Source organism: Choloepus didactylus, chromosome 1 (genome assembly GCF_015220235.1).
Source record: "Choloepus didactylus isolate mChoDid1 chromosome 1, mChoDid1.pri, whole genome shotgun sequence".
Taxonomy (NCBI): Eukaryota; Metazoa; Chordata; class Mammalia; order Pilosa; family Megalonychidae; genus Choloepus; species Choloepus didactylus.
In genome coordinates, this window is record NC_051307.1 from 243,825,887 (window position 1) to 243,849,294 (window position 23,408).

General features: G+C 46.7%; 1 protein-coding gene and 1 non-coding gene across 2 annotated transcripts in view; both read right to left on the reverse strand.

Moving 5' to 3' along the window:
* Positions 1–23,408, reverse strand: part of C1H3orf20 (chromosome 1 C3orf20 homolog) — a 167,367-nt gene that overhangs the window by 14,290 nt on the left and 129,669 nt on the right. Inside the window, exon 14 of the mRNA XM_037826889.1 lies at positions 14,765–14,902. Coding sequence (XP_037682817.1) covers positions 14,765–14,902 — 138 coding nt within the window. The remainder of the gene's footprint in view (positions 1–14,764; positions 14,903–23,408) is intronic.
* LOC119510420 lies at positions 17,463–17,569 on the reverse strand. The gene has a single exon (XR_005211918.1). It is a non-coding gene; the product is annotated as a U6 spliceosomal RNA (small nuclear RNA).

The following is a 23,408-nucleotide window of genomic DNA, read 5'->3' on the forward strand; positions in this document are numbered from 1 at the left end:
CTGAAATGATTACATGGGACTCACTCTATTTTCTATTCTTGTTCTCTTTTTAAAAATGCGGATCACAACCCACTAAACTGCTTTCACAACCCATTAATGCGTTGTAATCTGCAGTTTGAAAAATCCTGCACTAACACAAGGACGGTTTCTCGCAGATCTCGAGTGCCTGGGGCGCCGACTGGGTGCAGCCCCTGCCGCCAGCAGCCCCCCACCCCCGCCAGATCCAGGACCCCCCGCTCCCCTCTCCCTTATTCCCTTTCCCCCCAACCCTGCAGGGCCAGGAGCCGGAAAGACCCAGTCTCTCTCCCACATGGAGGCTGACAGATCCTAGACCTGGGGGAGCCAGTGAGCCCAGAGAGGAGGGCGCCCCCAGTCTCCCCGGCGAGGAAAGTCATTAGGATGCAGCCAGCAGTGCCTCGGCGGGAGGGGGTTTCATTTCCGCAAGCCTGAGCTGGTGGAGGGGAGGGGGCGAGGAGATCGCTCACAGATAGGGAGAAGGTTGAGTTGATGCTTTATTCCGGCTCTTGCTCCCAGGCTGGCAGCCAAGCTTCTTAACCCTTGATGGAGCTGGAAGCTGTAAGGGAGGGTGTTGGGGGGCTCTTTCATCACTTACTTAATGAATAATTCTCCTCGTGCGCGTTTACTGAGCATGGGCCAAGTTCTTTTTCTGCACTTTCCTATTTCATAATCCGGGGTTTTGTGATCAACGCCACGTTACAGGTGAGGAAGGGGAGGACGGAAGTGAAGACTCTTCCCGCATAATCTGAATGCGTGTAAATGGTGGGCGCCTGGTTGTCTGCCTCCAACTCCCCGCGGCTGTAAACGGTGCGATGCTAGGACCACCCCCTCGGCGTGCCCCCTAGTGGTCCTGCGGAGGACGCGCTTCCTGTTGGTGTCCCCCTGGGCAAAATTTCTGGTGGTCCCCGTTTCTCTAAGTACACTTCTGTCGCTCTCCACCCGCAGCGCAGGAGGGTCCCCGCAGCTCCTCTTCCCGCCACATTCCTGGCTCTATCTCCCTTTTCTTTTTTCCAGTCCAATAAGTATAAAGTGATAGCTCATTAATATTTTAATGAGCATTTCTCGGATTGCTAAGAAGTTTGAGTGTCTTCATAGACTTTTAGCCTGTTTTCTTCTTTCTTCTCGTACATCATCCTTTTCCATTTTTCTGTGGTTGGGTTGCTGTCCTCTTCTTGTCAATTGGCAGGGGTTCTATGAATATTCTTATTAATTCTTTGTCAGTGTTAGAGATTGAGAATATTAAAACTTGATGTAATCAAAATAAATCTTTTTTTTTTTTTTTTTTTGCCTTTAGCGCATGCTTTTAATTTTTTTTTTTTTTTTTTTTTTTTTTTTTTTTTAAGTACCAGGCTTTATTTTTTTGGAGCAATTTTAGTTTTATAGAAAAATTGGGCAGAAATAGAGTTTCCTTATCCTTCCCCTCCAAACAGTTTTGCCTATTATTAACATCTTGCATTAGTGTGGCACATTTGTTACAATGGATGAGCTCATATTAATACATTATTGTTAACTGAAGTCCATAGATGACACAAAGGCTCACTGTGTCCTACAGTTCTATGGGTTTTGGTAAATGTATAATGTCATGTATCCACCAAGACAGTATCATTTATAGTGGTAGCCCTAAAAATGCCCTGTGCCCCACCTATCCATCCCTCCGCCCCTGGCAACCACTGATATTTTTACTGTCTATAATTTTGCTTTTCCCAGAATGTCATATAGTTGGAATCATACAGTTTGTGACCCTGTCAGAGTGGCTTCTTTCACCTAGCAATAAGCATTCATGTTTCCACATGGTGGCATCTGCTGGTCATTCTCTCCTGTTTCGTTGCTTCCACCCCTTGGCAGCTCTGTCCTTCAACTTCTCTGGCTTTTCTCTCCCAGCTCCTCTGGGTTTTCTTCTGTGTGTTACTCTCTTATAAAGGACTCCAGTAAGAGGATTAAGACCCACCTTGAATGAGGTGGGTCACATCTCAATTGAAATAACCTAATCAAAAGATTCCCATCCACAACAGGTCTGCACCCACAGGAATGGATTAAAAGAACATGATCTCGTCTGGGGTACCTAACAGCTTCAACCCATCACAGGGAACTTCTCTTTACTTTTCTTTCTCAAGGTTGTCTTCACTATTTGTGCACTTTATTCTTCTGCAAATTTTTTAGAGTAATTTTACTGGGTTTTTGAGTACTCTATAATCCAATAAATTTTAAAATACTGGATTTGCACCGAGTTAATGGATTAATTTGGGGAGAATTGACATTTTTGTAATACAAGGTTGTCCCATCCAAAAGTATGGAATATTTCAGCTCATTGCGGGATACTGATCACGTGCTTCGACTTGGCGGGCCTGGGCTGGGGGACCTGATCAGCCCCTGGGGAGGGTGGTGGGCACGGGCGACAGCGCCCTCCACTGCCCCCCAGGCCTGGGAAAGTGGAGCCGGAGGCAGGCCCCATTTCCTCACCCAAAATACCACCGTTAGGGGAGGCTTGCCGGAGGGAACCGCCTTTTCCCCACCCCCTTATCTTGCCCCTGACACTCCCCATTGCCAGAGCAACTCCCCCACCGTCAGTGCGCATGCGCAGTTACCAGAATAACTCCCGCCCCTTGTCTATCAACCTCCGCCCCCTCTCCGAACCAATCCAAGCCTTCGACCTCTATAGCTACCCCGCCCTCTAATCGCCCAATATAAGCTTGTGTTCTCGCCTAATAAAGCTCTCTTGGTTTCATCATCCCTCAAAGTACCGTGTCCTGCCTGTTCCTTCTCGCCGCCCTCCACACCTTGCACGCCCCCCCGCCGGGGACCTGGCCAAATCCCCCGCCTCGCCTTCGCCTCCGGGAAAGAGCCCCCGCCGCCGGTACCTTCAGAGCAAGCCTGGGAGCCTAGGATTTAGCTACCGGCCGCCACCCCCCCCCAGACGAATCAACAGCGACCGCAGCTCATCTTTTATCTTATTAGAATTTTAAAGTTTTGAAAGTATTCTTGGTTAAATGAATTCCTAGATACTTTATAATTTGCTTTCACATTGTGAATGATATAATTTCAAAAATAAATGATATCTTTTGTTTGGTCATTGCTGGTGTAGAGAAATGAAAGTGACTTTCTAGGTTGTTCTTGTATGTGGCACCTTGCTGAATCCATGTTTGTCTGGTTTTTCCATGTCTGCTGTTTTTTCTAGGTAGATGATTAAATCATCTGCAAATAATGACAGTTTTATCTCTTTTCTTCCTATCCTTATACCTCTTATTTCTATTTCGTTCTGTATAGGCTTCAGACTCTCCAATACATTTTGGATAATGGTGTTGACAGTAGAATCCTTGTTTTGCTCCCAGTCTTACATAGCTTGCACCGAAAGTGAATTAAGAAAATGTCTGCTAGAGGTTTCTGTTATACAAACTTTCCTTAAGTAAAGAAAGTTTCTGTCTATTTCTGGTTTGCTAAGACTTTATCAAATGCATTTTGAAAATCAATTGAGAAAATCATTTGATTTTTCTTCCTGTCTATTAATGGAATGAATTATGTTAAAGATTTTCTGATTTTGAACTATCTTTGCTTCTTAGGATAAACCTTACTTAATGTAAGGTTACCATAATGTATTATTACTTTAAAATATATATACCATTGGATTCAGTTAGGTAATATTTTAGGGAGGACTTTTGTATCTACATTTATAAGTGGAATAAGCAATATGCTTTCCATCTTCTTTTCTTCATATTGTCCTTATCTGATTTTTAAATGCAGTAGACTCAGAAACAACCAAACTACCCATCAACAGTAGAGTGGTGTTTTGGTTTCCTAGATGGCTTAAGCAAATACCATGAGATGGGCTGGCTTAAACAATGGGAATTCATTTGCTTACGGTTTTCAGGCTAAGAGAAAGTGCAAATGAAGGCATCATTAAGGCAATATTTTCTCCCCAAAAACTGTGGCGTTCTGGGACTGGCTGCCAGCAGTCCTTGGCTCCTCTGTCACATGTTAAGTCTTATGGTGGCTTCTCCTGGTCTCTTTCTTCCCGTCTGGGTTTCGTTGATTTCAGCTTCTTACTTTCTGTGGCTTTCTTTGTCTGAATTTCACTCTTTTATAAAGGACTCTAGTAATAGGAGTAATCAGCCCATTCTGATTGGGCTGGGCCACAACTTAACTGAAGTACCCTCATCAAAAGGTCCTACTTACGATGGGGTCACACCCACAGGAATGTATTAAATTTAAGTATCTGTTTTGCTGGGGAACATACAGTTTCAAACCACCACAAATGGATAAGTATATTGTGGCATATCCATGTAAGGAAATTCCATAAAGCAAAGAGATCGAATGAATTACAAACACACCCAACAAGGATAAATTTCACAAATGCAATAACATTAAAAAAAAAAAAAGCCAGACACAAAGATTGATTCTATTTAAACAAATAGGGCAAAACTAGTTTTCTCTGGGGATGATTGATGATGGGGCAAAAGGGAATTACTGGAGTTCTTATAATATTCTTTTTGATCTGGGTTCTGTTTCATGAGTACATTCACCTTGTGCAAATTCATTCAGATGAAACTTAGCATTTGTTTACTTTTCTGTACTTAGGTTATACTTTGACAAAACTTACATGAAAAAGGATACAACTTTATAAAATGAGCTGGGAAGCATTTACTCATTCTATATTCAGGAATAATTTACAAAAGACAGGAATTAACTATTCTTGAATTCACCCGTAAAATGATCAGGACCTGGGTTTTTTTGTGTGTGTTTGGGTGGGAAGGAGAGGACTCTGACTACCATTTCAATTTATTTAACACTCCTTGAACTTTATTTTTTAGCCTCCTGTTTCCTAGTAAATTTACTTAAAGCTGTAAAATTTCTTCCAAATACTGCTTTAGCTGTGTCCCACAAATTTGACATGTAGAGTTTTCACTAACATTCAATTCTAAATATTTCTTAATTACCTTTATGATTTCAATTTTAACCCAAGAACTATTGAGTCATAGTAGTTTCTATAAGATTTTAAAGCATTGTTATTTGTTTAGAATTTTATTGCATTTTATTTGGAAAGCACAACCTGTAAATCCCTTTGGAATTTAATAAGACTTCCTTTATGGTTTAATATATGGTGTATTTTTTTGTGAAAGTTCTATATGTCTTCAAAAGGAATGTGTATTCTCTGTATGTTGGGTATATTTGCATTCATACATGCAGACGGGTTTATGGATTGCATATCTCTGCTTATTTTTTGTCTGCTTATCTATTAATTTCTGACAGTGAAGTTAAAATATTCACCTCAAATTGTTTTTATATTTTTCAACTATAATTCCATCAATTGTTGCTTGATTTGTTCTGAAGCTGCATATATGATGGTATATGTTTGAAGGTGTATGTTTGTTCTTATTCTATTGTTCCTTTTGTCACTATAAAGCATCTTTCTTTGTCCTGTATATTTCTTATAAAGTGTGACCTTATAAGAAACCACCAAAGTTGTACCATTTTACGTTCTGTATTGTAGGATCTTTGTATGGATGGTCAAGTGTGGCAAAGACCAGTGACACCAGAGATGTATGAAAGGAAAGTTTACTCTTACTCACAGGTCCTAGAGTAGAGAAGTGGCAGGCTGTTCAGGGTCAGGCAGGGTCAGGATCGTGGAGCAGGCGGGGACAAAAGCTTACAGTGGACCTGGAACTGTGCCTTTCTAATATCTCAGGGGTGGAGCTGTAGTGGTTGGTCAAGCAAGAGTGAGGATTGGGGAGTTTCTATTTGATTTTTGTGGGAACATGATAAGCAGGTGTCAGAGGTGGTCATTGAGGCACCTAATGACAGGGTCTGAGGCTGAGGCATCATGTCCATGAAAAAGCCCCTATTTTATTTTAATTCACTACTCATTCCCATCACTAATGTATGATAGTGTTGTTGCTCCAGATCCTCACCAACACTTAGTGTTATCAGTCTTTTCAGTGTTAGCCATTTGAATGGTTGTGTAGAGGTAGCACATTGTGGTGTTCATTTGCATGGTGACTTAACGAGGTTGAGAATCTTTTCATGTGTTTATTGACTATATGTTCACCTTCCTTTGTGAAGTGTCTCCTCAAATCATTTGCCCCTTTTAAAAAAATTGAGGTATAATTTACATACGGTAAAATTCACCCTTTTTTAAAGTGTACAGTTCTGCAGATTTTGACAAAAACATAAGTCATGTAACTACCACTGCAATCCAGATATAGAACCATTCCATCACCCCCCAAATTTCCCTCCTGCCCTGTTGTAGTCAGTCTATCCCCCTACCCCCTGAAACCACAGCTCTGTTTTCTGTCCCAGTGGTTTAGTTTTTCCCAGAATGTCATATACATGGCATTATTAAATATGTATACTTTTGAAACTGGCTTATTTGACTTAGCATAATGCATTTGAAATTCATCCAGGTTGCTGTGTGTATCAGTGCTTCACTCATTATATATGTAACTTACCTTCAAATGGTTGAGAAAAAGTTATACGTATTTTTATATGTATATAGATTATGTGTAGATAGATAGATGGATATAGATGGAGCTAGAGCTAGAGACTTTTTTTTGTAAATGTGAAGTTATTTCCAAAAAAAACTTTTTTAAAAAGTATGTGATTTAGCTGGGGACTGACGGCTTGACATGCTGAGCCCTCTGTCTTGGGGCTTGCCCCTACAAAGCTTGTTACTGCAAAGGAGACGCTAAACCTGCTTATAATTGTGCCTAAGAGTCTCCCTCTGAGTGCCTCTTTGTTGTTCAGATGTGGCCCTCTCTCTCTCTCTCTAAGCCAACTTGGCAGGTGAACTCACTGCCCTCCCCACTACGTGGGACCTGACTCCCAGGGATGTAAATCTCCCTGGCAACGTGGACCCAGCAATGTGGGATTGAGAACATTTTATTGACCAAAAGGGGGATGCGAAATGAAACAAAATAAAGTTTCAGTGGCTGAGAGATTTCAAATGGAGTTGACAGGTCACTCTGGTGGACATTCTTATGCACTATATAGATAACACTTTTTAGGTTTTATTGTATTGGGATACCTAGAAGTAAATACCTGAAACTACCAGACTCCAACCCAGTAGCCTTGATTCTTGAAGACACAATGTAGATTACAAGGGGTGACAATGTGATTGTGAAAACCCTGTGGATTGCACTCCCTTTATCCAGCGTATGGATGGATGAGTAGATTAATGGGGACAAAAACTAAATGAAAAATAGGGTGGGATGGGGGGATGATTTGGGTTTCTTTATTCTTATTTTTTATTCTTATTCTGATTCCTTCTGGTATAAGGAAAATGTTCAAAAATAGATCGGGGTGATGGATACACAACTATATGATGGTACTGTGAACAGATGATTGTACACCATGGATGACTGTATGGTATGTGATTATATCTCAATAAAACTGAATTTAAAAAAAAGTATGTTTAATTTCTAAATTAATTGGGATTTTCCCAGTTTTTTTCCCTATGGGTTTTCAATTTAATTCTGTGTGGTCAGAGAACATACTCTAGATAATTTCAATCTTAAATTTATTGAGAATTATTTTATGGCCCAGAATATGGTCTGTCTTGGTGAACTTTCCATGTGTATCTGAAAAGGAGATGTTTCCTGATATATTATTGGGTGGAGTCTTCTGTAAGTGTTAATTACATAAGGTTGGCTGATAGTGTTCAAGTCTTCTATATATTTCCTGATTTTCTATCTACTTGCTCTATCAATTACAGAAAGGAATGTTGAATTTTTCCTGTATGATTATCTATTTGCATGTTTCTCATTTCAGGTCTGTCAGTTTTTCCTTCATGTATATTGAAGCTCCATTATTGTTCGCAAAACACTTTTAAGATTGTTAGTCTTCTTGATTAACTTATCCCTTAATTGTTATGAAATGGCCCCTCTCTTATCTGGTAATATTCCTTGTCCTGAAGTCTGCTTCATATGATATTAACATAGCTACTCCGGCTTTCTTAGGTTAATTGTTTGCACAGTATATTTTCTTCCATTTATTTACTTATCTTTGGGTCTTGCTGTTTAATTGATGGTTATCCATTTCTATTTAATAATTATTGAGATGGTTAGCTTTAAGGCTACCATCTTGCTATTTCATATTTGGTCTATATTTCCTTTTTCCCTTCTGTTCTATTTTCAGACTTCTTTTGGATTAAGTTTTTGTTTGGTTTGGTTTTGATTTAGTATTCCATTGTATTTCCTCAACTGATCTAAGAGTTATACCTGTTTCTTAATGTTTGTTCCAGAGTTTACATGAAACAATTTTAGTTTACTATATTTCACTTTCAAATGTTATTAAAAAAACTGCTTATATAATGAAAAATCTTACAATGATATACTTTAATTTCATCCTCTCCTGTGCTTTATATTATTATTTTCAAACATTTTATTTCTACATGCTATAAATCCCAGGATAAATTATTAGTTTTGCTTTAAATAATCAACAAACATTATAAAATGAAAGTTGGGTTTTTAAAAAAATTTACCCACACATTTACCATTTCTAGAGCTCTTCATTCCTTTGCATGGCTCTGAGTTTGCACCCAGTATCATTTTCTTTCAGGTTGAAGAACTTCCTTTGACATTTCTCATAGTGCATATCCACTTGACAAATGATCTCAGCTCTTGCTTGTCTGAAAATGTCTTTATTTTGCCTTCATTATTAAGGGACATTTTTGCTGGATATAAAATTCTAAGTTAACTTTTTTTTTCTTTCAGTGTTTGCATTGTCTTAGATGAGACACTGGCATTTAGTCTTAATTTTTCGTTACTATATAATACTTATTTTTTCCTGATACCTATTAAGATTTTCTCTTTATCATCAATTTTCACCAATTTGATTATGATGTACCCTGGTGTCATTTCCATTGAGCTTACAGTGCTTAGGATTTGTTGAGATTCTTGCATCTGTGGCTTGATATTTTTCATCAAATCTGGAAAAATTTGGCCATTATTATTTCAAATATTTTTTCTGCCTATCTTTCTCCCCCTCTTCCCTTTAGGACCTTAATTATGCATATATCAGACAACTTAATACCGTCCCATTTGATTACCAAGGTTTCATTCATTTTTTCAGACTTTTATCTCTTTGAACTTTATTTGGGATATCTTACAATGTCCGACTTCAGGTTCACTGATATTTTCTTCTGTAGTGTCTAATCTGCTGTTAATCCTGTGTATTTTCCATTTCAGATTTTTCATCCAGTTTTTAGAGTTTTCTTTTCTCTCCATTGTGTTCATGCATTCCATTAAATCATTAGAAATATATATAGTAGCTCTAATAAAGAGCTTGCCTGTGATTTTCATCACCCCTACTTTTTCTAGGTCTGTTTCTATGGACTAATTTTATTATTTTTTTTCTTGCCATGGGTCACATTTTCTTACTTCTTCACATATCTAGAAAATTTTATTGCATACTGGACATTATGAATGTTATGTTGTTGAGTGTCTGGATTTTATTGTCTTCCTTTAAAGGGGTTATTTTTTTTTCAGGCAGTTAATTTACTTGAATATCTGCTTGACCCTTTCAAGGCTTGTTTTTTTATAATTTTTAAATTGAGGTATAATTTAAATATCATGAAAATTCACTCTTTTTGTAAAGTTCTATGATTTTTGACAAATGCTTACAGTCAGGGAACCACTATTACAACCAAGATAGAAAAGCTTTTCATGACTGCTTTGATCACCTCCTTTTCACCTAATTGGTGGGAGGGATTCCTGCCCAAGGGACATGGGGAAGTCCAAACACACACCTGACAGTGAACAGATGAGATGAACAGCAGTTTATCAGTCACATATTCTCCAGTCTGGGGGAGGAAGATGCTGCCTGCTGTGTGTGGCCACACAGGGGTTGCACTGGAAATGGAGTGAACAAACAGATGTTGAAGGAGGTGGGCTTTGTAACAACAGGAGGGTGAGATGACTCGGTTCCTGTGGGAGGATGTGATTGGCTTGTTTGAGTAATTCCATGGGCTGGCAGGAAACTGAAGCCCACTGCTCAGCGATAAGCAGGCACTGATCCTGCTCTCACAATAAGGAGGGGCTTTGTTTGGCCAACGGACCTTGTCTGCAGAAGCAGAATGGGAAGGGGCACCTGGAGTTAGGCTATCCGGGGTCCTCCTGGTTCTCCCCAGATGACAAGGCAGACATAACTGGGCCTTACTCCATAGTCCTCCCTCAAAATTCCCCCACACCCTTCGTAATCATTCCCCTTCCTATCCCCAGCCCCACACAGCCCTTTATCTTTTTCTGACCCTATAGTTTTGTCAAGGATTGTTTATAAGCTTTACTGGGGGGTCTAGGTTAGCCCTCCTCAGATGGCAGGGCTTTGCTGGAGCCTCTATACCAAAAGGCATGGGTGTTCAACGAGGTCTCTCCATTCTGGCTGGTTGGAACTCCAAGGTCTCCCAACCCTGTGTGAGCTCCAATAGCTTTAAACTTTATAGCTCCCCTATAGTTGCTCTTTACCTGGCCTCATGAAGTCATGCCCTAAACATGTATTCAAAGACGCAAGGACACCCCTAGGCAGATGTCTAGAGCTCTCTCTCTCTGCATAGCTCCCTCTTCCATGATACCCTGCCCCTCAAATTCCATCCACCTCCATCTCCCTGAATGCTGATCTCCATTTCCTCAGTTCAGTGATACTGCCCTATGTTCGCCCGAATTCTCCTTTCGTGCACTGTGATTCAGAAAGTATCAGAAAGTGGCTGGAAAGTTGCGGTGATGGTAGAGCTCACTTCATTCTACTTCTCCCAGAGATCACAAGCCGATTCTGCCTGTTGTCCAGTGTCTGAAAATCGTTTCATATATTTTGTCTGGTGTTCTAGTAATTTGTGGCTAGGGGCCCAGTCCAGTACCAGTTACTCCCAACATGCCTGGAGGTAAAATTTTTTAGTCCATCTCTTTTTTTTTGTTTGATAATATGCTGTACCTTATGTTTTCAGTTCATTCTCTTCTTTAAACATTTTAAACATTCAATTTTTATATCCAGTGTCTTGGATGGCTAATTTAATATTTGACATTTGTTTTCATTTTGTCTTGTTTTAAAATTTGGGATTGCAAGCTTCTGTTCAACTGGACTTTGTGGGAATCCTATAATGTCTAGGTTGAGAGTGCAGATTTCCAGAGAGGACTTGTATTTGCTTCTGCCCAGCATCCTGGGGTGCTGCTAAGTGGTGATCACTGGCTTTTTCCAGCCCTCATAGTCTACATATACATGTAAACCCCAAATCTCTGTGAAGGCAGGCCTGGGTTACACAACTGTAGAAGGATCCTGAACCAAAACAGCTTTTTCTCTGACCAAGACTGAGTCATTCAAGTTCCCTTGACACTTTTGAGGTATCAAAGGACCCAGAGTTATATTTGGGAATTCCATTAAAAGCTCGCCATCTTGTTCAGGCCCAAGGCTTGGTCTCCTGTCTCCCTAGCAACCAAGAAGGTCCAGTTTCTAGGCCACTGGGATCAATAACGCCTCGGGAGAGCCATGGTTTTGCTCTTACGCTTGGTTTCCTCCCTCCTCTTTGTTTTTGGCCCCTGAGCATTTTCATCATTACCATGGGAAGCCAGATATGCATTTAAAGGGGTATTTGATTTGTATTATCAGGTATTTTTCAGGTGTTTTCTAACAGGGTTTCTTCCAGGCCATCTAATCTGTAGCAGTGCTGGAAATGAAGTCTGGCCTCTGTCTTTCTGTCTTCCCAGTTCCCCCTTCCTCTGGCGCTGGGTCCAGAGGGCTGGCGTGGAGGAGAGCACACGGGTCCAGCACCCAGGACTTCACCCAGTGCTGCCATGCGGGCGCTGTGGCCTCCGGCAGACTTTTCTTTTCTCTGGGCCTCGGTCTCCCCTTTCTAAAATTAGGGGTTAGATACCCCGTCCTTGAGTTGCCTTTTGGTTTTAATTTTCTTTGAAGCTCCATCTATTCATGGATAGCCTACCCTCTCCTGGGCCTTCTGCTGGATCAGCCTGCATAACAATTAGGAGAAAGGTGCTCAGCTGCCCCCATGTCCCAGATGCCCCAGGGCTACTGACCATTACAGGTCTCCCTGATAAGACTCAGCCACTGGAAGGTGATCTCCATTTACCTGCCTGCTGGCACAGGTAACACACACAAGGCCTCCTAACAAACCTACCTTTTAGTCTCTGGGTCTACCCCCACCCTCACTTACTCCCATAAACCTTCCTGGGAGCCTAGACTCAGGAAGAGTTGAGATTGTTAGTTAATTGGTAGTGGCTGCCTGGTCCTTTGTGCTAAAATGGATAAGGAGGCATCACTGGCATTTAGTGGGAAAGAATGCTGTGATTGATTGATGATGCCTGCGTGGGCCTGGGTGACAGAGAAGTGCCATGTATGTCATACCTGTGCAATCTCTGGAGCATCCACCTGAAATCAGGTTACACCTTTTTGACTTAGAAAGCCTTAGCCCCTTTGCTACATCCAAGGAAGATGATGTCAGCAAGGAGCATGAAGGAAAAATCCATCTGTTCCAGTCAGACAACCGTTTATGACTTTTCCAAATAGTCTAGCACCTTCCCATCACATTGGCTTGTAAATATTGTTTCGGCATTGATAAAGGATGAAGCCTCAAGCTTCATCCCTTTTCTCCCTCCTGCCCATTTGATTATGAAGAACTGGGCATTCACTGGTCTCTGTTCTATGTAGGAGGTGCCCTTGCACACATGTAGCTTTTTTGGCCCATTTTGGTGTGGGGAGCACCCTGCGGAGGGCGAGGGCCTGCCGTTTAGAGACAGGTCTGTGCTCCCTGCCCATGCAGCTGCTGAAGGACATGCCCACATTACTCTGCACACCCACAGAGGCCCCCAAGTTGGATTCATGGTGGATGTGAGTGACCTCATCTCAGGCTCTGGCCTAAGAGGATGTTTCTACTCCAATCTCGACCTGAGTCCTGCCCTGGGAGGTCACAGGGTGCCTGCAAGCAGAATAGAGGGGGCACTTGTTTTTCTGTGCCTTCCAATCCTTGTGTGGATCTGAGCTCTGAAGTGGGGAGGGCAGAGCAGTGAGACACCCAGGACCCCCAACCAATACCAGGGTCCTCAAATATCAAATGATGCAGGCTTAAGAACACAGCAGGCTATTTCTAGGGGGGAAAAGGTATAATTCAAAAAATATATTGAAATGATAAAAATGATAAAAATTAAATCTCAAAAAATTCACACTAAAAAAAGCATATCTTACAAAGGAAGCACAAGAAGTTAAATATAGGAAGAATCACCTAATGCCAACCAAGACCAAGGCAAACCCTCTAGAGTTTTCCCCCTGCTCCTGGGAAACTGGCTCTTGTGAGCTCCAGGTGAGTGAGCTCAGTACCGCTGGCCAGGAGTGAGTGTCACACCCATCCCCCTCCGGTGCCACCAGGGAGACAGGACGAGTCAGCAGTGCAGAGGGGGCTGCCGTGCTCAGTTATGGGAAGGGGTGTCTGATCCACCGAAGGCTGGGCTAAGTGGGGACATGAGCTCACCATGGCCCCTTGGGGCTCCAGCTTTCCAGGGGCCACTTACAGGGTCCCTTTGTGAGGTGTCTCTGTCACTTCCTGCGTCTTCTAGGCCCAGTCCCTTCTCCTCTCTTGTTCTCCCTCCCCCCTTCTCCCTTTTTGCTTACTTCTTCCTCTTTCCTTCCTTTTCCCACACTCTCCCTTCTCATTGCCCTCCCTTTCCATCTCTCCTTTTACGTCCTCTTCCATCCTTTCTGCATTTCTTTCTCTGCCTCTCTCTTCCCTTGCATCTAACCCTCTTTTCTACTTGGGCCAGCATCTGAGCTCCTCCCCACCCATCTGCAGCTTCCCCAGGAGTGACTGCATCCTTGAGTGTGGGCCCTTGGAGTCAGACATCTGTGATCTTGGGCAGAAAAGATTTGCAGGCTCACTTCTCCGGCCATAGAGGAAGCCCTGGGTTTGGGGGACCCAAGTTCCAAGGACTTAGCCTGGAGCAGGCCTATCAGGGGGCCTCTGGTCTTGCATGAGCGAGACTTAGCCAGGCCTGCCCTCCTCTCCCAGGCGTTTATTACCCAGAGGCTCGGGGAGAGGGGCTGGGAGACCGGGGAGGGCGGGGACTGGGCTAGGGGTGGGAGGAGCAGCATCCAAGCCTGTGACCCGGAGAAAGTGGCATCATTTCCTGGAGATCAGTTTCTTTGAGCCGGCCATCTTCTTACTGTCCCTCCGGCCTCTGCCAGGAGGATGTAGCTCTGCTTCAGGCTCCTTTGCTCTAAAGATTGAGACAGAGAGAGGCGAATGCTGGCAAACGGGTGGAAGGTGCAAGTCTGAGCACAACCCAGGGCCCTGCTCTCTGGGTGTCTCTTCAACCTGGGGGTGCCAGCAATCTTCCTAGGTGCTCCTGGTTTTGCTTTTCTATCTTGATGAGAAATGCGCGATTTTAACACTCCTGCCGAACACTGAGGACTAAGATTCGTTTCACACAGTCCACACCGGCCGCTTAGTGGACTTATGACAGTTCTAGTAAGTTTCTTGCAGGGATCCACGGGGCAGTCCCCACCCTTCTCAGACTCCTGCGTCCGGTCTGTGGGGTTTTGTAACAAAGTCTACAAAGGGCCACAGTCCCCACCACCCAGACCAGTTTGTTGCTAAGATGGGTCGGATGTCGGGGATTACTGGAGAGGATCTGAGGCCTTGAGGGCGTGTGTGTGTGACTTGCCCAAGGCCACACAGCTGGCGTTTGGGTCTCTGCTGCCCACCACACCCATTGTGCCCAGCAGAGGGGGGACTCAGCCCCAGGCTGGTGTGTCCACCTACTTCCTCTCAGCTTCTGGAGAGGGCTCTTTGTCCATCCTGTCCCCCAGGGCCGACGAGGAGAAGCTTCCTTGGATATCTTCCGACATCACTCTCTTTGCTGATTCCAAATCCTCCAGGTTTGGGATGGCGCTTGAAACACTGCAGGGGAGGCAGGGTGGGGAAAGGGAGTCCTCAGGGTGGCAGAGCCAGAGGGGGCCCAAGAGCTGGAGGTGACTGGGGCAAGATGCCCCTACCCGGCCCTGCCCCTTCCATTTTCCAGCTTCCTACAGAGAGAAAAGGGCACCAGGGCTTCTCTTCCCACAGGTGGATGAAGGGAGAATCCGACCACCCTGGGTTCCTGGGGACTCCCTGGAGGTAGGTGTCCCTGGCTTCCAGTTAAGGCTGGATTTGCCCGTGCTTGAGCATTCGCTACTTCTGTACCCCCACAGCACCACCCCAGGAAAGGCCTGCCATGGGGGCAGCAGGGCTGGGTGAAGGGTGCAAAGGAGATGGGAAGGGGTCAAAGCAATGCTCCTTCAGGCTGGAGCCTCCCCACACTGTGCCACACCTCATAGCCACCCATTGTTGATGGACACATCCCGGATTGTGGGGTGTTCTTGAGCATCACAGCCGCCCTGCACGCAGGCAGCCCGGGGACTTTTGTCCCCATTTTACCCACAAGGGCACTGAAGTCCAGAGAGGTGATGGTTCATTCAAAGGCACACAGTAAAAGCCAACGGTAGAAACTGGCTCATGCATCCACTGTCTATCCACATTCAGCCATATTTCTTGAGTCCCCCTACTATACGCCTGACCTGTGCTAGAACTCACTGTCTGGTGGGGGAGATGGACAAGTGACTATATAGGGTGACAGGTGATGAGGGGGCACACCAGGGGGAGGGGGCCCAAGAGGGCTTCTGGGGCAGGTGGCATCTACGAGAGAGACCTGAGTGTGAAGTAGAGTCACCCAGGCCGAGGCCGGGCTTGGGGCTGGGTGGGGGTCTGTGTGGAGACACTGTCCAGGGCCGGAGCCACACCAGCAAAGGCTGAGAGCAAGGTGGGTGTGGTGGGAGCTGTTTAAATCTCTCCCTCTTGTTTTCAGAGATCAAACTAGGGCTAAAATGGGAGCCTCTGGAGATAATAAGAAACAACCGGGGCTCTTTCATCGTTTTGAGGGTCCTTGGAAATGTCAAAAGTGAAGAAATACCAAAAGAGTGTTAGAGAAGCTGGGTTATTCCCAGGGTTCACACTTGGCCAGCTAAGTCTTCTCTCCACCCACCAAGGCCCCTACCTCACCCCACACGTGGGCACATGCAGAGCTGAAGGGACCCATTGAAATCCCTCCTTGGGAGACCAGGACCAATGCCGACATGAGGCCCTTGGGTGGTGTGTGGAGGTGTCTGGGCTGAGCCCAGAAGGCAGGGGTGGAGAGCAGGGGCAGGCTGTTCAGAGCCTCCAGGGCCCCCCCGCACACCCCCAGCCCAGGGTGGATGGGGAGGAGGTCCCCAGGGTCTCTGGCTGGGGTTGAGTGCTTGGGGAATGCAGGGGAAAAAGAAAGATGCATAGACCCCCTTCCCCAGTCATTTCATTCATTCATTCATTCATTCCACACATACTTACTGAGCTAGGTTCTGGGGATACAAGAATGAGTAAACACACAGGCCCCGAGCTTGCAGCCAGCTCCTCAGTCCTGCCAATCCTGAAAAGGCTCCTTCAGGCACTGACCTCCTCACTGGCTTCTAACTTCCAGCCTTACCCTCTCCCACTCAATTGTCCATGCTGCTGCCTGGGGGCTCTTCCTCCTTGATCCGGCCTTGTTTCTCCTGCTAAAAACCAGTCTGTGCCTCCACAGCTTTTGCAGGGGTGAGCCCCAGTTCCCTGGCATGATGCCCAGCTCAAGGTCCATCAGAATCTGGTCCCGATCACTGGCACATTTCCAACTGCCCCCCCTTTGCAGTTCCCACTGGATTCACAGTTGCCCTGCTCAACACTCCCCAAAGCCTGCCTTTGTCCATCCTATCCCCTGTGTGGGAGGCCCTGTACCTCCCTTTCTCTACAAGGCCTTCTACTTATCCTTCAAGGCCAGGCTCCCATGTCACCTCCTCTGGGCAGCCCTCCCTGAACTCTCACAGGAGGAATGATTTCCTCTGCTGTCCTCTTTACTCCATCGCCCCCTCAGTGTTTATTACAGTACACGGCACACAGATATTTATGAGTCTGCCTCCTCCAGAAACCTCAGTGGAGGATCTGATCCGAGCAGCTAAGCACCTCCTGTGGAGGGTTCTCAGTAGATACGAGTGAGAGAACGAGTCTTGGAGTGAGCCCTTGAAAGCTGGTAGAACCAAATGATGACGCCATCAGAGGAACGTGAACAGGCCAAGGGGGCCATGTTGCCATTCTCCTGGGGGACACTACTGTTCCTGCCAACAGCGCCCCCCGCCCCATGGCATCCAGACCAGCCCCCTCTTTCTTTTTCCTTTTTTAAACTATAGTCCATGGTTTAACTTAGTGTTCACTGTTTGTGTTGAACAGTTTCATGGATTTTTTTTTAAAATGTTTATTCTAGTAACATGTATACAGCCTACAAATTTCCGCTTTTAACTACATTCAAATATATAATTCAGTAGTGTTAATTATGTTCACAATGTTGTGTTACCATCACCTCCATCTATTACCAAAATTTTTGCATCATCCTGATTAGAAACTCTGAACATTTGAAAAGTACAAGGGATGCTTTATAAATTTGCATGTCATCTTCGTGCAGGGGTCATGCTCATCTTCTCTGTTTCATTCTAATTTTAGCATATGTGCTGCTGAAGCAAGCACCCAGCCCCTCTTTCTGAGCTCCTTGTCCACTTCAGGAAAGTAACCTGTTCAGGTCCCCATCCAGGAGAAGAGTGACTCTGAAACCATCTCCATGGATACCAACTGTTTGCTCCTGACAGGCTCACGACATCCTGGTTAGCTCCAACCCAATCCCTGCCACGTTCATGAATCTAAAACCCAACTTAGATCAACCCCCTCCCCAGCTCAAGAATCTTCAGTGGCTCCCCCTTGCCTATAGGATCAAATCATGGAAGCCCTCCTTGACATGCCCTTTCCCTGCCTATCCAATGCCAACTTATCCTTCAACAAGGACCCTACTCTAGCCAGCCTTCCCCAGACTTCTCATGAAATGGTCCACAGTGACCTCCTAACACACAGAGGGCTTGGCCATCGCCTCATTCTGGCAGACTCCTACCTCCCCCTCTCCAAGAGCTCACGAGCCTTTTCTCACCAACCAGGCTGACCCACACCTCACTTGTCTCAGATTCCCCTCACAGAATGGCTTGACCCCGAGTGGGTCAGCAACAGGCTCACAGCACCACAAGACCCTGGAGCTGAACCAAAGCCTTGCTGAGAACCACCAATGGTGGTTGGGGAATGCTGTCTGGATATGGGGTTGAGGAGGGCAGCTTGGGAAACTCTTGAGGACGGCCTGATGGAAGGAAGTCCAGGGATTGAGCACACAGAGCTTGCACCCTCTTCCTAGAGCCTGGGTTGACTCTTTTGCAAGAGCTGTTGAGCTGCCTGTGGACAAACCAAGAGAGGGTTTGGAAGGCTGGCGAGGGTGGGTTCCCTTGGGCTGAGGGAGGATGCTGTGGTAAGTATCTAGTGAGGGATGGGTTTGCCATGGCAGTGCTGTCTACTGGGGAAGGGAGGGGAAGTGGCCAGGGCTGTGGGCTGGAGACCCAGGGCTGGAGGCTGCCTGCTCTTTGGCAAAGGGGTCCCTCCTAGGGCAGGGGCTTGATTCAGAGCAGGAAGAAAAGGGGAACCTGGGTTCAGGGCTTTGTGGCATTCTCCATGTGAGCCAGGGAGGAGTAAGACTTCTGAGCCTGAGCCACCTACTTATCCGCCTGGTGGGGGCAAGACTGGGTATCAGAGCCACAGAGGTGGGATACACACACACCCAACCACCCCTACCCACTGGCCACAATGGGGCTGCCTTGGTAGCAGGCCATTCATGACAAGAAAACTCACAAGGGGATGGCAAACTTGGCTAGCGGCTTAGGAATCACACATCTGAGAGCAAGCTGACCCTTTGGCCCACTGACAGCCAAGTCCACCCAGCTGCTGCCTCTAGGGTGGGGCACATCCTCTAGGAAGAGCTCATCTTGTGGGTCCATGAACCTCACTGTTATCATCGCATGGTTCTTGGGAGTCAAGAGATGACCCTGGACTGTGTTTATGGATTGAATTGCGCCCCTTCCCAAAAATATGTTGAAGCCCTAACCTCTAGGACCTCAGAATGTGACCTGATTTGGAAATAGGGTCATTGCAGATGGAACTCGTTCAATTAAGATGAGGTCATGCTGGAGTAGGGTGGGCCTCTAGGAAGAGGTGGAGACCTAGGGAGACAGACCTGGAGAGACGGAAGTGCTGCCGCTGCAAGCCAAGGATTGCCATGGACTGTTGGAAAATCACTAGAAGGTAGGAAGAGGCAGGCAAGGACTCTCCCCTGCAGATTTCAGACATCTGGCCTCCAGAACTGTGGGACTAACTTTCTGTTGTTTTAAGCCACCCAGTTTGTAGTAACTTGTTACGGCAGCCCTAAGAAACTGTGACAGGCTCAGCCCCCAGTGACTGGGAGTGTTTCCAAGGTCACATTTCCCCCAGGGGAACCTGAGGGGCACCTGGTAGGGGACACGGTACAGAATCTGGCTCAAGAGGCTGTGCCCCCCTTGAGACCCTTGGCCTTGGCCCACCATCTCTGAAGGAGGGCAGCTGGACAGACACCTGGGTTGAGCCTCCCAGGGCTGCAACATCTTTGTGTGTCAATTGCCTGTCATCAGTGGGCCTCCACAGACAGGCTGGCAGAGTGTCGACCCCTCTCTCCCCGACAGTGGCCTCAGGAATGTGGGCGCTTGAGAATCTGGGGCTTGGGGCACCCCAAAGAGCTTCCATCATGTTACACAGAGGTGGGCAAAGCTATACCAGTTTTTGACAGCATCTCTTCAGTTCCCCCAATATAACCCCTACGTCCTTGAGTCTAATGCAAGGCTGTGCCGCAGGCTTTGTGGGCCCGGCATTCATCTCCTGGGCCCCGAGAAGCCGAGCCAAGGCGGGTGAAGTGCCCTCCCTCAGAATGGGCTCCACATGGGAGGTGGACGCCAGCTCCTCCCTGCTTGGGGCCCACTCCTCACGGCACACTCCTCACGGCGCACTCCTCAGAGGGGTCTTGGCGGGTGGAGCTAAGGAGGGTCTGGGCCCTGAGCACAGCTGACCCGAGGAGAGAGCCAGGTCTAGTGATACTGCTCCCTCATCACCTCCCCTGCCTTCCCCACCCCGCACCCCTCCACCCACCCCTGCCCCTTCTAAGGCAGGTGAGAGGTCGGACTGGCATCGAGCAGCACAACTGTGACGTTTCCTCTCACATAGGCACAGCACTTTACAGTTTACCAGCCCTTTGCTTTGCAGTTTATAAGGAACATTACAGTTTACAAAGCCTATTGTAGGTTATGGGGCATGTTGGAGTTCACATAGTATTTTGCCTTTAACAGGCCTCATTCCGATTTATAAATAAAGCACTCTGTCATTTCACAGAGCACTTGACAGTTTATAAGATGCTTTGTTGTTTATGGAGTGCCTTGTGGTTTACAAAAATGCTTGGCAGGGTGCAGATATATTACAGCCCATGAAGAACTTCCAGGGCTCATGGCAGCTTACAAAGCCCTTTGTGATTTACAGGGCATGCCACAATTTACAGATGAGGATGTCTTTCACGGATCCTGTGATAGTTTGCAAAGTGCTCTGGGTTTTACAGAGCACATGACAGTTTACACAGGGCTCTGGGGTTTATAAGACACTTGACAGTTTACCTAGGCTCTGTGGTTTACAGGCACTTGACAGTTTACAAGTGCTTTGTCACTTTGGTGTATGGTCATCTCTTATAGCTTTTGACACTCTCAAATCACTCCTCTGAAAAGGGTCCTGAAAGAATTATGTCCCTGTTCCACAGTGAGATAACTGGGGCCCTGAGAGGACAAGGCCGTTTGGAGGCCGTGTGGCCAGCCTGTGGCACCGCCCAGGCACACTGCCTCTCCAGGCCACATCCCTGCCCTCATTGGGCCTTGGTTTCCCCTTCTCTGATGGGAAAGCATTGCACTAGGGGCTCCTAGCTCAGGGGTCTCGGTCAGCCTTCCTGTAGAAAGTTGCCTTCCAGATGCCCACATAACCCAATGGGGCCACAGGGATGGCACTGCAAAGGCAGGTCTGGTGACAGGGTCTGGCTGATGGCCAGGACTGGATCTGTGCTGTGTTGCCATCTGAGGGGTGGACCGTGCTGCCTTCCCCTCTCTCCTTCAGTCCTAGATGGAAAGGGGTGGCAGGAAAAAGTATGGCACCTGGAAGTGGGTCTTTTGAGGCTTGCCGTGGCTCCGTGAGCTACAGGGAGCCGCACGGAGATGAGTCTGGGTGGCACGCTGGGGCTCCACCTTGCCCCCCAGCTGGCCTCCCCTTGTTCCCCCAGGGATGGATGGACCATGTCTTGGCATTCCTCAGGAATTCCATGCTCTGCTTTACCCTGGAGAACTGGATTCAAGCCAACATGGGGCTGCAGGGGAGGACACCCAGAGGAAAACATACCAAGCACAAGCCTCAAAACAGAGCCAAGGTGACCCTGATGGGGGGTTTGGGGAGGTATCGCCAGGGCCTCTATCCCAGGCTCATAGGGGGCTCTGTAGGGCCAGGCCCCGCCCCAGGCACAGGGGCTGTGAGGGCGAACAAGGCAAGTTCCCACCCCACGGGAGCTGATGGACAAGCAGGGTAAACATGCTTGTCCGGGAATCAACTCTGCCATTCAGAGAGGTGCCAGGTGGTGAGGGCTGGGGCATGGGACAGGGCAAAGGTCTGGCGCCTCGAGTGCCTCTTACCCAGAGAGCTAGAGCCCTCTTTTCCAGCAAAGCTGCCCAGGCCGCTCCCACAGCTCCTGGCTGCGCTTAGGAAAAAACCAAATTCCACAGTCTGGGGACCAGGTTGTCTTCATCTTGCTTCTAGCTAACTCCTCCACACCATCTCCCATTATTATTTTTTGTTTCACACATAACGCTAACAGGTACTGGCACTACGGCATCATTTTCTTGTAGAGATTCTGCTTCCTTTTCTTCCCTTAGTGCTTTCACACTGCCAACCTCCTAGGCCATTCTAGAATTAAGAAGAGCCCTTTTGGCTTACAGTTTCAGGAGCCTGCCCCTTTCTGCAGTAACTAGACCCTCTTTGTGTGTGTCTAGTTTGTGTGGATGCATCTAGTTTTCTGGTCCTTTCCCCGCCAGTCTTCAAAAGGTGTTGAAGACTGTTGCAACGCACCTCTAAGTCCTTTCAGAACCTTGAATGTCACAAATCAGGAGACGGGAACTCCTTTGGGTAATAATAACACTAGCGCTAACAACAGTAATCAGGACATGTTAGTTATGTGCCAGCATCTTACACATATTGCCTCATCTCATCCTTACACCCCACTACTTTGAAAACTCCCCTGATTCTCACTTTATAGACAAAGAAGCTGAGGCCCAGAGAGGGTCAGGGGTTTGCCCAGGTCACACAGCTCTTCAAGGTGGCCGGACTGCTTGGTATCATCCCCTCGCCGAACTCAGGCATAGGCTGTCCTCACCTATCAAAGGGTGGCAGAAGCCAAATAAGAACTATATCTTTTTGTAGCTGCTTTTCAGCACCCCCCAACCCACACACACACTTTCCACCTGCCAAATTCCAAGCAGAGGGCTACCTTCTTGTCCTCTCTCCATTTCTTAAAGTGCCTTGGCTTGTTATCTTGTCTTCCAGGAGCCTCAGTTCATCTCCAGAGCCGGCCTTCCCGGAGGTGTCCTGCTCCCTCTCTTCTCTCCATCTGCGCTTATATCCCCTCTTCTGTCTTTGGTGTACTTCTTGCTTAACCCTGTGAAGCCCCAGGCCTCCGCCTTTCTTTTTTCTCTGGGGTTGCTGATGAACTGGTATCCAGAGGCCTCCAAACCCACTCCTTTCTGCATCTCAGGCCACAGGAGCAGCACTTTTTTTCTCTCACATTCAGCACTTGCCCTTCCTGATGTTCTCGGGTTCTGACTATGCCTGGCCTATCCTGCCTCTTCTCTACTAAGCACTCCAGGATGCTGGGGTCACCCAGCCTGTCCTCCATGGCTCCTCCAGGGGTGGACTCCCCCCAAACCTCCTTAGGGCCAGACAGACATTCTGACAAGGCCCAAACTCAGCTCACTGGGGTGAGATGGGCATCTGTCCGGACTCCTAGAAAACTGGGGCCCATCCAGAAGTGGGGGGCTGCCCGGACTTGGTGCTGCGGGGGTGCAATCACAGAAACAACCACACATCTGAGTGCAGGTTAACACTGTTTACACTTCGTTCACAGCTTTCCAGTTCACAAAACACTTGAACAAGTACAGATTCATAAGGTCCTCACGGCAACACGGTGAGGTAGGCACTTCTATACATCACTTCAAAGGTGAGGAAACAGGGAATTAGCCCAAGGCACCAGGTGAGTAAAGAGCAGGGCTGGGATACCAACCCTTGTCTGGAGACCCCTGATCTGGGAAGGTTTCATGGCACCATATAGCCCAGTGCCTGGCATTTGAGAATCTGGCCATATAATTTTAAGACAGCTTTCAGTAATGCCATAAAT